Here is a 13,826-nt window from a genome sequence, read left to right on the forward strand (position 1 = left end):
TTTGCATTGCATGACTTTTAAAAATATTTCAACTTCAATAATGCATTTAACATATATAAAATACAGTAACTCCTCGGTTAACGTTGTAGTTATGTTCCTGAAAAATGCGACTTTAAGCAAAACGATGTTAAGCGAATCCAATTTCCCCATAAGAATTAATGTAAATAGGGGGATTAGGTTCCAGGGAAATTTTTTTCACCAGACAAAAAACTATATATTATATCGATATACACACAGTATATGTTTTAAACAAACAATTTAATATTGTTCACAGCTATGATGATTGTGAAGCTTGGTTGAGGTGGTGAAGTTAGAGAGGGTGGAAGAGGGAGGGATATTTCCCAGGGAATGCATTGCTGCTAAATGAAGAGCTAGCACTTGGCTGAGCCCTCAAGGATTAACACATTGTTGTTAATGTAGCCTCTCACACAAGGCAGCACGAACAGGAGGGAGGGGAGACAGCATAGCAGACGGAGACAGACACACACACACTTTGCGTGTGTGAGAGAGAGAGCTATAGATGCACACTGCCCCTTTAAGTAAGCTGACCCACTCTTAAGTGCATTGTCTTTTTAAGTGGATCAGAAAGTTGAGACAGCAGCTGGTGCCCCAAGATTTCTCTGTCTCTCTCCATCCATGTTCCCTCCCTGCTCTATATGGAGAAGGGGTAAGCAGGATGCAGGGGGGAGGGGGACACCCTTACAGCCCCCTCCCCGCACAGCAAGCAGGAGTCTTTGGGAGCAGCTCCAAGGCATAGGGCAGGAGCAGCACTTGGCAGTGAGGGAGGGACAGCTGAACTGCCTTGATAGCCTGCTGGGCGGCTGCAGCACAGGGAACTTAGGGGAGTGGGGAGCTGATAGGGGGGCTGCTGGTCCACCCTGGTTCCAAGCCCCCACCAGCTAGCTGCAACGGGCTGCTCTTCCTGCAAGCAGTGGACAAAGCAGGCAGCTGCCAAACAACGTTAGAAGGGAGCATTGCACAACTTTAAACGAGCGTGTTCCCTAATTGATCAGCAACATAACAACAAAACAACATTAACCGAGACGACTTTAAGTGAGGAGTTACTGTAAAGAACATATTAGGCCTGAATTACTAAAGCATGTGTCTAATTCTAGGCACCTGAGTAATCCCAAAGACTTCAATACAGATTGCTCATGCTTGATTATATTGATCTGCGGGGGCCTTAACTTTCCCAGTTCTTTACATAAATCTAAAAAAGTGGAAAGCCCTCATTAGGGTTCTTTAAAATCTGAAAGCCACCAATACAAATAAAGTGAAACTGACCCTTGAACAGAGTGACCACATAAGACCTATGCATCATGTAAGTATCGCTTAAAGCCACTATTCAACAGAGCATTTAAACCTATGCTTAAATCCTACTGAAGTCCGTTGGATTTAAGCAGTTGGTTAAAGTTAAGCACATACTTGTGTGTGGGCTGAATTGGGGCCTGTTTCTGCTGAAGTGGAATTTAAAGCAGTGCGTAAGCCTTATGTGATACCACTGCAAGAGGCGAATAAGCTAAGTAGTGTAGCCCTAACATAAGTATGTCCAATATCTTAAGCCATGATTCTGCAAAGACTCACACACATGCTTAATTTCATGTACAGGAGAAGTGCCATTGACTCCAAAGGAGCTAAGTGTGTGGAAATATTGGCAGGATCAGGGCTTTACATTGGATTAGTCATATTAGTAGAAATGACTTAGGTGAAGATGGGTTATCATGTTATTAACAGATTAAATGTACACTTTTGAAGGAAAATGCATACCTATAGTGCCATAGACCAGTTGTTCTCAACCAGGGGTACATATACCCGTGGGAGTACTCAGAGGTCTTCCAGGGGGTACATCAACTTATCTAGATATTTGCCTACTTTTACAACAGACTTCATAAAAAGCCCTAGCGAAGTCTGTACAAACTAAAATTCCATACAGACAACTTGTTTACACTGATCTGTGTACTATACAGCGTGGGTGGCCAGACTATGGCTCATTAGCCACATGCAGTTCTTTTTCCATTAAAGTGCAGCTCATGGAGCCAGCCCTCCCCATTCTCCACCTACTAGACCTGTGGTGGGGGGAGCTCGGGATCTCTGCCTTGCAGTGGGGTGGTGGGGTAGGTGCTTCTGCCCAGTGGGGCAGGGGACCTTGGGGCTTCAGCCCTGCGGGGCACACCTGCAGGGCCTAGGGGCTTCAGCAGGAGCGGGGCTGAAGTCCTGAGCCCTGGCAGAAACCTCCTGTGGGGGTGAAGCCCTGAGCCCTGTCAGGTGTGCCCCAGCTCTCGAACTTCTGAAGATTATGTGTCTCAGAGGGTCAGTAGGTTTGGCCACTCCACTATACACTTAAGTACAATATTTTTATTCAGATTCATTTATTTTGTAATTATATGGCGAAAGTGAGAAATTTTTCAGTAAGATTGTGCTGTGACACTTTTGTATCTTTGTCTTATTTTGTAAGCACATTTTTTTAAGTGAGGTGAAACATGGGGCATTCAAGACAAATGAGACTCTTGAAAGAGATGCAGTAATCTGGAAAGGTTGATAGCCACTGCCATAGACAACCCTGCAGGTATGTACTTGAGATGGCTAGCCTGTGCCATTGCTGCTGCTGCTTGCGCTACAGTGGCTGTGCTACTATTTTTAGTGAGAGGAGGTTAAGCGAGAGGAGGTTCATGGAGGTCAAGTCCATTGATGGCTCTTAGCCAGGATGGGTAAGGAATGGTGTCCCTAGCCTCTGTTTGTCAGAGGGTGGAGATGGATGGCAGGAGAGAGATCACTTGATCATTACCTGTTAGGTTCACTCCCTCTGAGGCACCTGGTATTGACCACTTTTGGTAGACAGGATACTGGGCTGGATAGACCTTTGGTCTGACCCACTGTGGCCGTTCTTATGAGATGAGCTGGGAATCACACGCCTAGCTTCCAGTGTAGGTGCAGTCTCATTGTCCATTGGAAAAATGAACTGTGCATGTGAAGCTTCAGACTTAATGACATTTTCTGTTGTGCATGTGCAGTAGCCTATTTTCAGTCATTGATCACTTCAGTACTAGTCACACAATTTTGGTTTTCAAATGTGGTTGTGTACCTCAGTGAAAACTACTTACGAACAGATTTCAGCCATGTTTTAATGATGTGTTGCAGGAGAAAAGATTGAGGTGTGTGTAGTTTTTGTTTTGTTAAATATGGAAAAAGTGTGTCTTTCCTTGCCCTCACAGAACTAAAGCAGTGTGAAGGCATTTTGTTCAGACTTTCCACAAAGATTCATCTCTGGCTAGAGTCAAAGCATGAACATTTCAACACAAAAAATATTTTTTCCAGAAAGTTATCAGGTGATGAAAATGGGCAGCCACCATCACTTGATACTAAGCCAATTGTGACTGGACTGTGTGATACTTACTGCTTTACTCCTGGGGGAATTCTGTGCCACTGTGCATACATAGAATTTATGTCCCCTGTGGATTTACTTGCTTCCCCACTGAAAAATGACTTTCTCATGGGGAAGCAAAGGGAAGCCACAAGAGTGGTCACGCGATCCTCCCCAGCTGTATGTTTTGGGTACCCAGGGCAGCCCTCAGAGAGGTAAATCACTGTGGGGCAGGAGGCAGGACTGGGGAAGACCCGGCTGGTGGGGAGGATGGGACTTCCTCTTCCGTTGCGTGGCACCCCCAGATTTTTCCCCCAGCGGCCGGAAGATGTGCAAACTCCCCTCGCCCCGCTTCCTGCATCCATCGCTCCTCAGCTGCAGGGGGAGGGATCCCTGTGAAGGGAGCTGTTTCCCCCATCCACCCAAACCTTATGCATCCAGGCCCCCTCATGCCCAGACTCTCTCAATGAGCCTTACTCCCCCGCACTCAGAACCCCCATGATGAGCCCCACCCACTCTGCACCTGAAGCACCCTGAGGAGCCACCCATACCCCACTAAGCCCCAATCAGTTGCACCTGGATCCCGCCCCACTCCCCCAGCATCTGGACCCCCACTGACCCCCGCACACCCAGACTCCCCTGTGGGACTCTAGCCCCCCTGCACCCAGACCCCCCTGCTGATCCCCAACCACATTCACCTGGACCCCCTTGCAGAGTCCCATTACCATTGCACCCAGAACTCCCCAACAAGCCCCTGTGCATCGAGATTCCCCCCACACCCGGATCCCCCACTGAGCCGCCCCACCCATATTGCCCCTTATAAAACCCTCTCAACCCACACCCGGATACCCCCACACTAAGCCCCTCCATACTTGGATCCTGCCTCGCTCAGCCTGCCTGCCCACACCTGGTAAACCTGTCACAGAGGGGCAGGGCCCTGGAGTGTTTCTGGGGCAGGCCCAGTCCTTGCGCTGTGTCAGCCTTGGGTGCAGCCTCACCATCAAGTCCATGTACCAGGGGGAACTGCACAGTGATCTCCCACCTCTGTGCAGCCAGTGGCCTGTGCTCCCCAATGCCATGCTGGAACCTTCACATTTAACAAATAAAATCTGCAGAATTTTAAAATATTGTGTGCAGAATGCCCTCAGGAGTAAGATATGTATACCCAGTATTCATAGTATGCCTATTAAGGATGTGAATCAATCGCCATTAAAAATACTTTGGACATATGGAGTGGCCCTATTTTTAAAACTAAATACACAAGAGGTCATATTGCTTCTACCAGATAACATGTATTTTAAAATCTCCTTAAATATGCATTTGTCTGATGGCTGAAGCCTCCCTGATAATATTAAATACCGTTTATTCATTGTATTTTTTAAAACAGAAATTGAATGCCAGTTTTTTATTTAACACAAAACATCTCTGATGAAATTGAGAGAGAGCCAGTAAATTCAGTAGTTATCAGATACTCCAATCGGAATGTCAGGTTATATGGCTCAGATCATGGCATTTGGCCCTTAAGTTATGAGTATATGCTGTTTTTATTCTATTCTTTACTACTTTGCCATTCCAAAACAGTACAAATGTCAGAAATCTTGTTTTTAACTGTTATCTTCCTCTCTTCTTTATTTTGTGTATTAAAACCTTTTTAATGTGTATTTTTATGTAGAATAGAGAATGCAAGTATTGGATGCTCAAGATTGATCTTTAGAGCTTAAATTGTTTCTGTTTCCTCCTTTCCCTTCAAAATACAGTAAACTTAACTTTGATGGTTTAAAAGAAACCATAACTGAAGTTACCTAATTGACATGTTATTAGTAAAAAGTTAATTACACATTTAGCTCTAAGTAATATATAGGTAAAGTTTCCTGTAGTGGAAACATCATAGAATAATTTCCAAACTGTAACGTGTGTGTGTGTGTGTGTGTGTGTGTGTATATATATATATATATATATATATATATATATATATATATATATATATATAATCAGACGCATGTGCACAGACCTAACTAAATCACAAGTTGCCATTGCTACTGCTACTCCTCCAGGATAACATTAAAGAATAAAACGCTTGCATTGATGTGAGGAGCCAGCCTCACTTTATGAAATGAGCAAACACAGTATGTACTTTTCCAGAGATTTCATTTTAGTTTAAGACTTCAGAACAAAAATCTGTGTTTGTTCAGGTATGCCTTGTAAAACTGGTTTTGTGCATGGTTGCCATATGCACAGCTGATTGTGATTTCACTAATAAAAGTAGTTTTTTAAAATTTGAATCAGTCACTCTTAATTCAAACTAAAACCATATATTTTTAAAAGTCTTCCCTTTAACAGCCATTCATTTTAATACAAGTGATTTTTTGGCTGGATTCAATGATACAATGGATTTTACTTTACTCACTTTCATCTTTTAAACTGTAAACTAGATTACTGAAATTCAGACTTGTTTGACAGATTTAAACAAATCTTTACCAACTGATGCTTTATTGTCATTTAAATCATATTATTAATAGATGCTTGAGCTAACCAACTTTTGCTATCATTTGGAAAGGAGTCATACACCACTCCATTGCTGATTAAAACATTCATGAGATATTTAACCCTAAATTCACAGGTTTAAGAGGGGTAGCTGTATTAGTCTGTATCAGTAAAAACAACGAGGAGCCCTTGTGGCATTGTAGAGACTAACAAATTTATTTGAGCATAAGCTTTCGTGGGCTATAACCCACTTCATCAGATGCATGGAGTGGAAAATACAGTAGCAGGTATAAATACACAGCACATGAAAAGATGTGATTTGCCTTACCAAGTGGGAGGTCAGTCTAACGAGACAATTCAATTAACAGTAGGATACCAAGGGAGGAAAAATCACGTTTGTAGTGGTAATGAGAGTGGCCCATTTCAAACAGTTGACAAGAAGGTGTGAGTAACAGTAGGGGGAAATTAGTATGGGGGAAATTAGGTTTTGTAATGACCCAACCACTCCCAGTTTTTATTCAGGCCTAATTTGATGGTGTCCAGTTTGCAAATTAATTCCAGTTCTGCAGTTTCACGTTGGAGTCTGTTTTTGAGGTTTTGTTGTTGAAGAATTGCCACTTTTAGGTCTGTTAGTGAGTGACCAGGGAGATTGAAGTGTTCTCCTACTGGTTTTTTAATGTTATAATTCCTGATGTCAGATTTGTGTCTGTTTGTTCTTTTGCATAGAGACTGTCCAGTTTGGCCAATGTACATGGCAGAGGGGCATTACTAGCATGTGATGTCATATGTCATATTGGTAGACGTGCAGGTGAATGAGCCCCTGATGGTGTGGCTGATGTGGTGAGGTCCTGTGATGGTGTCTCTTGAATAGATATGTGGACAGAGTTGGCACCGGAGTTTGTTGCAGGGTTTGGTTCCTGGGTTGGTGTTCATGTTGTGTGGTGTGTAGTTGCTGATGAGTATTTGCTTCACTATTCATGTGGAGTTGCAGAATAGCAAATAAATAGTAATACTTTCTAAGATAATGAGTTCCCATATTTTTCTTCTCCAAAGTCATGTAATAACCACATCCCTTACTCACAAGCAAATGTGGCTTTACCTTCCAGTGTAACTTAGTCTAGACAAGTCCCGTGAAGCCTCAACTACTGTTTAGTTCATCTTGGTTCAAATTAGGAAGATAATGGTAACAACTTGTTCTAAAGCAGCACTTTGTATGTATCCAATATGTTTTATCCAACATGTTGTATTTAATCAATTTAAGATACGATTAGTATTTTCCCTAAGTAGTTAGATCAAGACAACTAATGTGTGCAATTTTCATTTAAACATGGTATGCACGCTTATGTAAAATAGATATTATTTTAATAGATATATCTCTATAGGCATGTCCTGTGGGTTAATTCACTAGTGTTTCTAAAGTGTCCTGGGGGACCTCATGTGGAAAGTGCTGTAGAAATGTAAAATACTGTGAATACAAATGTCAGGATACTATATTTGAGTAAATAGGACGTTCATAATAGTGTGTATTGAAATTTACAAAATTCATGAAATTGGCAAATAAAAACTATTTTAATCTCCTCACAAGAAATAGTTTTAAAGGGGCTTCAAACTCTGTGGGGATGCCTACCAAGTCCTCACACCTTCTATGGGCCATCTTAATTATCACTTCAAAAAGTTTTTTTTCCTCCTGCTAACGATAGCTCATCTCAATTGATTAGACTCTGCCTGTTGGTATGCATACTTCCACCTTTTCATGTTCTCTGTATGTATGAATATCCCCTGTCTGTGTGTTCCATTCTATGCATCCGAAGAAGTGAGCTGCAGCTCACAAAAGCTCATGCTAAAAAATACATTTGTTAGTCTTTAAGGTGCCACAAGTACTCCTGTTTTTTTCTACCAAGTCCTTGAGTTCCACACTGTATGCCTTTCTAGTTACTGGCCTATGGGCTTATCCTTTCCTTGAATTCCTGCTCCTATGTTCTCCTTCACAGACTACATCCATAGTCACGTTAGGGAAAACTTCCAGAGATGTGGTTTCATCTTACAGAAGCTTCTGGCATTGCTATCATTTCTCTGTTAGCTGGTTTCAGAACAGATGTATGTGACATCCATGATCCTGTTTGCTTCCGAGTTTTTTTTTTCCCCCTGCCTTTCGGAGTAGGTGTCAGTCATTAAGTCCCCACCTGCTTTTCTCCCTGAATAGAAGTTAAGTTGTTGATGGAACTCTATTTTTAGGAAACCAAAAGATTGTAGCTTCCTCTTCATTTGTTTACAAAATAAATGGTATATTGTACCTTAGCAGATCTTTCTGCGGTTACAGCTTTCCTGCATGAAGTTTTCAGGTTTGAATAGACATTTAAGGTTAAACTTTCAGAAGTGCTTAATATTGAGCTAAATCTATTCCCATTGAAGGCAATGGTAAAACTCCCCTTGACTTCATTGAGAGAAGAGCTAGTTCATCACCAAGCACTTTAGAAAATTCCATTTTTTATCTCAGTCACCAGTTTGAGAAATGCAGGGGAAAGGATTTTAGCAAGAAACACTAAACACAGATTCTAGGTTCAGGCTAGGTGCAAACTCTAGGTTTTGGCCCTGATTCCCTCTCCATCCCCCTGTGAGTTCTGTATTACCTCCCATCTGTTTTTTCAATGTGCTCTCTCTTCTCTCAAGAAATTTTTTTCCTCTTAAACCCAGAGCAAATTCATTTTTGACAGTTACAGGTTCACCAGTCAGCCTTTGTCTTAGCAAATGCTTGGGTCAAGCCTGTGCTTGCATCCTGAACCTGGACAGCCACCGGGGGAGGAGTGCATCACAAAATAAACGTTACAACCTCCCAAAAAACAGAGTAGAAGTTTCTTTTAATAAATAGCCACTAATAAAATCTGCAGGCTCACTGTAACACAAATTCCTATTCACTCACAACCATAATCAAAGGCATATGGTAGGGCCTTTGTCATCTTGCTCAGGCAATAGGTTAAAAATGTGAGCAGTCTGAGGTAAAATTTCATGGTTATCACTATTTGCTTCATTTTAGTCCTTTGTTTTTATACTTTTGTTCATGTAATTTACCCCTTTTTCTCCTCCCATTTACTAGGCAGACAATATAGCTATATAGTTTATGGCCAAGACTTACATCATCAGTGCTTCAAGAATTAGCTCCTAGGGAAAGAGGAGGGGATACAAAAACAATGTCTAACCTGGCATCTGAGAGCATTGTTTCTGCCAAATTCTCTGTCTGCTGGCTAGAGGAGCTGAAGTCCCTTATTTATTTTCTAACTTCAATTTCCAGAGACGTTTTATACTCTGTTACCTGGCTGCCATGATATTGCCAATAATTTTGTTTGGTAATAATATTGTAGAGTCAGTTCTCCCAATACCATGTGAAAAATTTGTGTGTGCTGCTCATATTGTTTTGAATTAGTTACTAGCATAACCCTTCACCCATTAGCAAAATTAAACAACACTATATTAGAAATAAATATAAACAGGCATCTGTTTTACAGGGGAAAAGTGAAATCTGTCTGAGACACATAATGCTTTTTGTTCAGACTAGTTTGTTTTTGGAGTGCTTTATCTCATATTGTTTTAATGAAGGTTTTGACTCTCTTACTGTATCATACTAACACTGACTTGCACTTGCCTGCAGATGTGCAATTTTTACCTATGATATTGGTGAATTAAATACAACTTGGAAAGAGTTTGAAATTACATATTGTATAGAGCTGGATTTTTCTAACTTCCTTATGCACTGGAACAGATGAAAATTAAACTCCAATACAACCAAAGGGTGATCCATCCACAGCTAAAATTATTTTGATCAAATATGCTTCCAGATTGGATGTTGGAAATCATCCAGAGTCATTTTACCACTGGTAAACTTGTTCTGTCCAAAAGTCTGTGCTATACAGTGTCCGAGAGATGACTAATATAGAGAACTTCAGAAAGTTGTTCAGAAATCTGTAATCCAGTTAATTTGTGTTAGTTCCTACAGGCAACCCTGTTGTAATGCACTGTATCACAAGAAGATAGGGACAGAATAAACCTTTGAATTAAGAAAATTTGCAGGTGTGGAAAGACTTCCTCTACCGCAGTTTATCTTCTGTTGTGGGAGAATTCCAAGACAGAGAGTCTTAGTAACTTGCAGACAAATCTTTTTGAGTGCTTCCTACATCATAAGGGAAACTAGGCCTTCAACATATGACAAGCTAATCCTGTTGCCTGGTCTGAGAGCAAAAGTGTTGTTCCCTGACATGATGCAGCTAAAGGCAAGAAGAGCATGTATTCTCTTCAGAAGTGACTCCATTGAAGCCAATAATGCAAAACTGGTGCAAGTGAGAAGAGAGTTAGTGAATTTTTTTGTTTTAATTTTTAAAAAAAAATCTTTCAGCCTATGCTCTTCAGGATACTGGTTCTGAATTTCACTGAACACAATGGCCAAAGCTTCTTCAGATGTACACAAGACTTCACTGAACATAATGGTCAAAGCTTCCATATAACCAAGTCAAACTGAAATGGAGATGGAAGCATTTTATGAATCATCTCTATATCCCTCTTCAGTCTCTTAACCATTAGATGTTTCCCATGACTTCAGCCAATCATAACTGTAAATGACAGTGTCCTAAGTGCTGCAGAAACAGCACAGTTGTCTTCTGCCACAAAAAGGATATTTTCCTCTTATTGGGGAAACAGTTAGTGTACCTCTACCCTTCTATCATAGACTTCTACCATGTATCTTTAAGTTAAGTTAGATTTCAGCTAGATTAATAGCCTTACTAGTGAACAGTTATCTATCTCCACAGAGGCACCACTTTCAGGTCTGTTCCAAAGACAAATTACTTCAGTCCCTAGTCCACTAAAAGTTATAAATCTAGCTGCAACTCTCAAAAAAATTTGGAGTAATCACCTGTATCTCAACTAACCACACCTACAAATTGTCAGGGAGGGCACCTACTTAACCATAGTGATATTGTAAGTGAATTGGTTAATAAATGTAATAAGTGTTAATAGAAATATAAGTACGTTTAAATCCGCTTTATGTCTGACCATATTTCTACCCATACCCACATCACCGACGAAGTACAAAAACAAATTTGTTTACTCTCTGTTGGTAAACAAACTATTTAAAAGTGCTTGTGAAATTACATCTCTGGTTTCTTAAAAGTTAACCAGTCAAAGTGAAAGACAGCAGAAACACATGTACTCTTGCTTGGCCTTTCTGTAAAACTGCCTGGTGTTCCAAAGAAGTGTCCCAGACACTGTTTACACAGCCACCAGTCACTAAGAGTTTGAGATGTTCTGTAAAAAAAATGTCATCACATACTATGGACTGTTGAATGCCTGAAGAGTCCATGTAGACAGTCCTCCTGCCAGGGCTGTTCTATAATGCCAGAACTAAAAAAGTGACTTGTACTAGTGGTATTTTACATAAGTAGATCTAACCATACTCCCCATAAAATATTGTTTGCTAGTTCAAGGATATGAACTGCATTACGAAGTACATAGTACAAACAAAGCTAAGAAGCAGAGACTTAAATAACAGGTCCGAGGGAGGGGGGAAAAGGATTTTGCAGCCTTGCCAAAAGTGTATGAGAACCCAAGAGAACAGGCTTTCGGAATAGCCCTCAGAAAAATACTGTTATGGTACAGTACAATAGCATACATTTGTCTTTATATAGTTATAAGCCATGATATCCACTACACATTGGTACACAAATACTATGGTGATGGTCACATCAGAAACACTGAAAATACATTTCAAAGGCTGTATATAAGGAAAAGAAAGTTATCTCACGAAGATTTATACCACTGGAGATTGTTGAAATTGAAGGGTGTTTCTGCCTTAGAAAACATTTAAGTTCCTTCACCAAAATATAACTCATTCCAGTCCATCCATCTCTTTCTTCCTGGACACTTTACTTTTTTTTTAAGATGCAAAAGTGAATTGTAGCACTTGCAAAAAAGTACTAGAGGACTTTGCTCTCCATCTACCCACAACACAGGCCACAGCAGTGCAAATTCCTCACACAGGTCCACCAAAGAGATGGCTTGTCTGTTTATTACCTGGCTTTTTCTGCTTGTTCTCCCCCCTACCCTCCACCCCTGCACGCCCACATTTTCCCTTTATCCTGCTTGGCCTTAGAGCAAGACTACACTACTGCGCTACATTGGTACAGATGCAGCTGTACTGCTGCAGCGCGTCTGGTGAAGACGTGCTCCACAGATGGGAAAGCGCTCTCCTGTTGGCATTATTACTCCAGCTACGCAGGAGACAGAAGCTGTGTCGGCAGGAGAGTGTTTTGATGTAACTTACGTTGCTCAGGGGGTGTTGTTTTCATGCCTCTGAGCAACATGAGTTACATCAACTTGATGGTAGCAACATGTCTGGTCAGGGCAAAGGTGGCAAAGGACTTGGAAATGGGACTGCTAAGCGCCGTCGGAAGGTACTTCTAGATGACATTCAAGGTATTACCAAACCGGCTATTCGTCGTTTGGCTCGTGGTGGTGGTGTCAAGCATATTTCTGGGTTGATCTATGAAGAGACCTGTGCCGTGTTCAAAGTTTTTCTTGAAAACGTGATCCGCGATGCTGTTACTTACACTGAACATGCGAAGCGGAAGACTGTGACAGCCATGGATGTGGTTTACGCTCTAAAATGCCAGGGTCGTACTCTGTATGGATTCGGGGGCTAAGCCTTTATTTTGACTTACCGGTACCTTTAAAACCAAACTTAAATGGTAGTGTAGATCAGCCCTCAACGTTACTTCTCTCTGCCAGTGTGACTGAATGAGGTGATCAGACCTCTTTATGTCAGAATTTCACACTGTTCATAGGGTCTTCATGCTGGCCTGTACAAAGGTCCAACTTCCATTACCCAAACAAGAATATGATTGGAGCAAAAGTTGTGTTCTCCACACCTCTTGTAATATAAGCTTGAATAGGGGCGGGGAATTTAGGATTAATTTTGACCTGCTAACATGTGAAAACTACAAATTGCTGTGTCTTCATTACAGAGACAGGGTGATGTCTTTTATTGGACCAATTTCTGTTGGTGAGAGACAAGCTTTTGCGCTTACACAAAGCAATTCTTCAGGTCTGGGAAACATACTCGGGCTATGTCTGTACTACATATTACTTTGGTATAACTTGCTTCGTTCAGGGGTGTGAATATTCTACCCAGGTGAAGTGGCACGTTAGGCTTTTACCTTGTGTTACCTACCATGTATTCACTAACCTGGTAGGCTAGTGAAGAGACAAAGCCTAACTGAAAATTTTGGTTTAACTGACTTGTTCAGTGTCATATAATATGTCTGTTGCAGAGCCAGGAATAGAACAGAGCTTTTCTGGGTAGCATTCACCTGCCTTCACCAAAAGAGTAGCCTTTCTCTTCTTGTAATTCCCTGCCTCATTCTTTACGCACCTTCCAACTTCTAGATCAGATGAGCCAGAAATCGTACAGATGTGTTTGTGATCTCCTGGTAGCCCTAGATCCCCTTTATCTTAAAAAAAAAAAAAAAAAAAAAGTAATTAAAAATAATTGGACCACTAAGTAGTCTCTTAAGCAGTAACACATGGAACACTTTGCTTTGCTTTTTGATCCCAGATTAGATTTTACAATAACGATGAAGTGGCATATTAAGAATGGCAATAGTGGTCCATCTAGCCCAGTATTCTGTTGTCTGTCCGTGACTGGTGCCAGATGCTTCAGAGGGAATCAGTAGAACAGGGCAGTTATTGAGTGATCCAGCCCATTGCTCAGTCCCAGCTTCTGACAGACAGTGGTTTAGGGACACCTAAAGTAAAAGCTTGTTGAAGTCTTATCCTGCATTAAACATGGTGGTGGTAGGAGGCTAGCTAGGTCATCTGTACTGCAGCATTATTGGTATTGATAGTATTCTTCCTTTCATTTTGTATAGCAATTGCAGTAATAGTTAATCAACATGTCTTTCACTGTTTTGGAGATGGCTGTGACAGTATGCTTCTT

General features: G+C 41.2%; 2 protein-coding genes across 29 annotated transcripts in view; both read left to right on the plus strand.

Moving 5' to 3' along the window:
* The window catches only part of BAZ2B (bromodomain adjacent to zinc finger domain 2B), a 343,490-nt gene that overhangs the window by 91,242 nt on the left and 238,422 nt on the right, over window positions 1-13,826 (plus strand). For 3 of the 28 annotated variants that reach the window (XM_039493560.1, XM_039493558.1, XM_039493557.1), the window contains exon 3: window positions 2,456-2,566. The exons of the other annotated variants lie outside the window; for them this stretch is intronic. The gene's annotated coding sequence lies outside the window, so the exon portion shown is untranslated. The remainder of the gene's footprint in view (window positions 1-2,455; window positions 2,567-13,826) is intronic. 28 annotated transcript variants of the gene reach the window in all.
* On the plus strand, window positions 12,223-12,534 carry LOC120374253 (histone H4-like). Its single transcript, XM_039493610.1, has one exon. The coding sequence runs from the start codon at window positions 12,223-12,225 to the stop codon at window positions 12,532-12,534; it is 312 nt and encodes a 103-aa protein (XP_039349544.1).

The sequence above is a fragment of the Mauremys reevesii genome, linkage group 11 (genome assembly GCF_016161935.1).
Source record: "Mauremys reevesii isolate NIE-2019 linkage group 11, ASM1616193v1, whole genome shotgun sequence".
In the NCBI taxonomy this organism is placed as follows: Eukaryota; Metazoa; Chordata; order Testudines; family Geoemydidae; genus Mauremys; species Mauremys reevesii.